The sequence below is a fragment of the Chinchilla lanigera genome, unplaced genomic scaffold (assembly GCF_000276665.1).
Source record: "Chinchilla lanigera isolate Chin_1 unplaced genomic scaffold, ChiLan1.0 scaffold00036, whole genome shotgun sequence".
Lineage (NCBI taxonomy): Eukaryota > Metazoa > Chordata > Mammalia > Rodentia > Chinchillidae > Chinchilla > Chinchilla lanigera.
The window spans coordinates 3,784,689-3,785,641 of record NW_004955437.1 but is presented as its reverse complement, the minus strand read 5'-3'; the positions used below and the strand labels follow the sequence as shown (position 1 = coordinate 3,785,641).

Sequence of the window (953 nt, the reverse complement as noted above, 5' to 3'; positions counted from 1 at the left end):
TGTAATCCCAGCACTCTGGGAGGCTGAGGCAGGAAGATCGAAAGTTCAAGTCCCACCTGAGCAATTTAGCAACTTAATGCGACCCTGTCTCAAAAAGACCAAAACAAAAACAAAAACAAAACAAAACAAAAAAAGGTTGTTCTTTGGCTCAGAGCCCATGCGATACCAGGCCACGCCTTGCTGTGTCTGTCAGTTTGCAGGGACTAGAACCCTGACCTGCTGCCTCACGTCCTCTCCACAGGCCCCTTCTTCCTCGTGAGCGCCCTGTTGATCAACGTCTTGAGGGAGAGACCGTTCAACAGCGGCCACTTGATCCTGGGAAGCTTCATCAAGGATGACTTTACTGTCCCTTCCTACATTGACAGCTATAACAAGTCCTTGAGTGTGGTAGCAACCACAACTTTTCTGACTGGGATGATTCAGGTAGGACCTTGTGACCCCCGCGGAAGAGCTCAATAAAGGGACCCCTTTCTTTAATTGCTCCTGTGGTGCACTGTGACCTATTTTTGGAGAGCTTGTGGGTCCCGTGGGCAGGCTGTCTCCTCAGGGATGAAAGTTCTCTCTCCTCGGAAATGGTCCGTCACTGACTGAGGAAACGATACTGCACTTTCCCAGCAGCCCCTGCTTCTCTGAGACCGAGCAGGGTGTCAGGGCCCAGAGTTCCACTCCTGACTATCTTTTTCAAAATAATTTATAGTTTTCAACAAGAACGGCATTCCTAGGTTTGTAAGTTGTATTTGTGGTTAGAAAGCATTAGTCAGGCTGGAATTCTTTTCCTATGGTGACAGGGAACACAGTTTAAGGACGGTAACATGAATGACATTAAAGTCTCAACACAGCTGGGTGTGGTGGAACGTGCCTGTAATCCCAGCACTCTGGGAGGCTGAGGCAGGAAGATCGAAAGTTCAAGTCCAGACTGAGCAATTTAGCAACTTAATGCGACCCTGTCTCAA

At 48.6% G+C, this 953-nt stretch overlaps 1 protein-coding gene across 1 annotated transcript in view; it reads left to right on the top strand.

Moving 5' to 3' along the window:
- Positions 1 to 953, top strand: part of Slc26a8 (solute carrier family 26 (anion exchanger), member 8) — a gene marked incomplete in the record, with an annotated part of 70,536 nt that overhangs the window by 26,178 nt on the left and 43,405 nt on the right. The window contains 1 exon segment of the mRNA XM_013516889.1: positions 242 to 423. Within this exon segment, the coding sequence (XP_013372343.1) occupies positions 242 to 423 (182 nt within the window).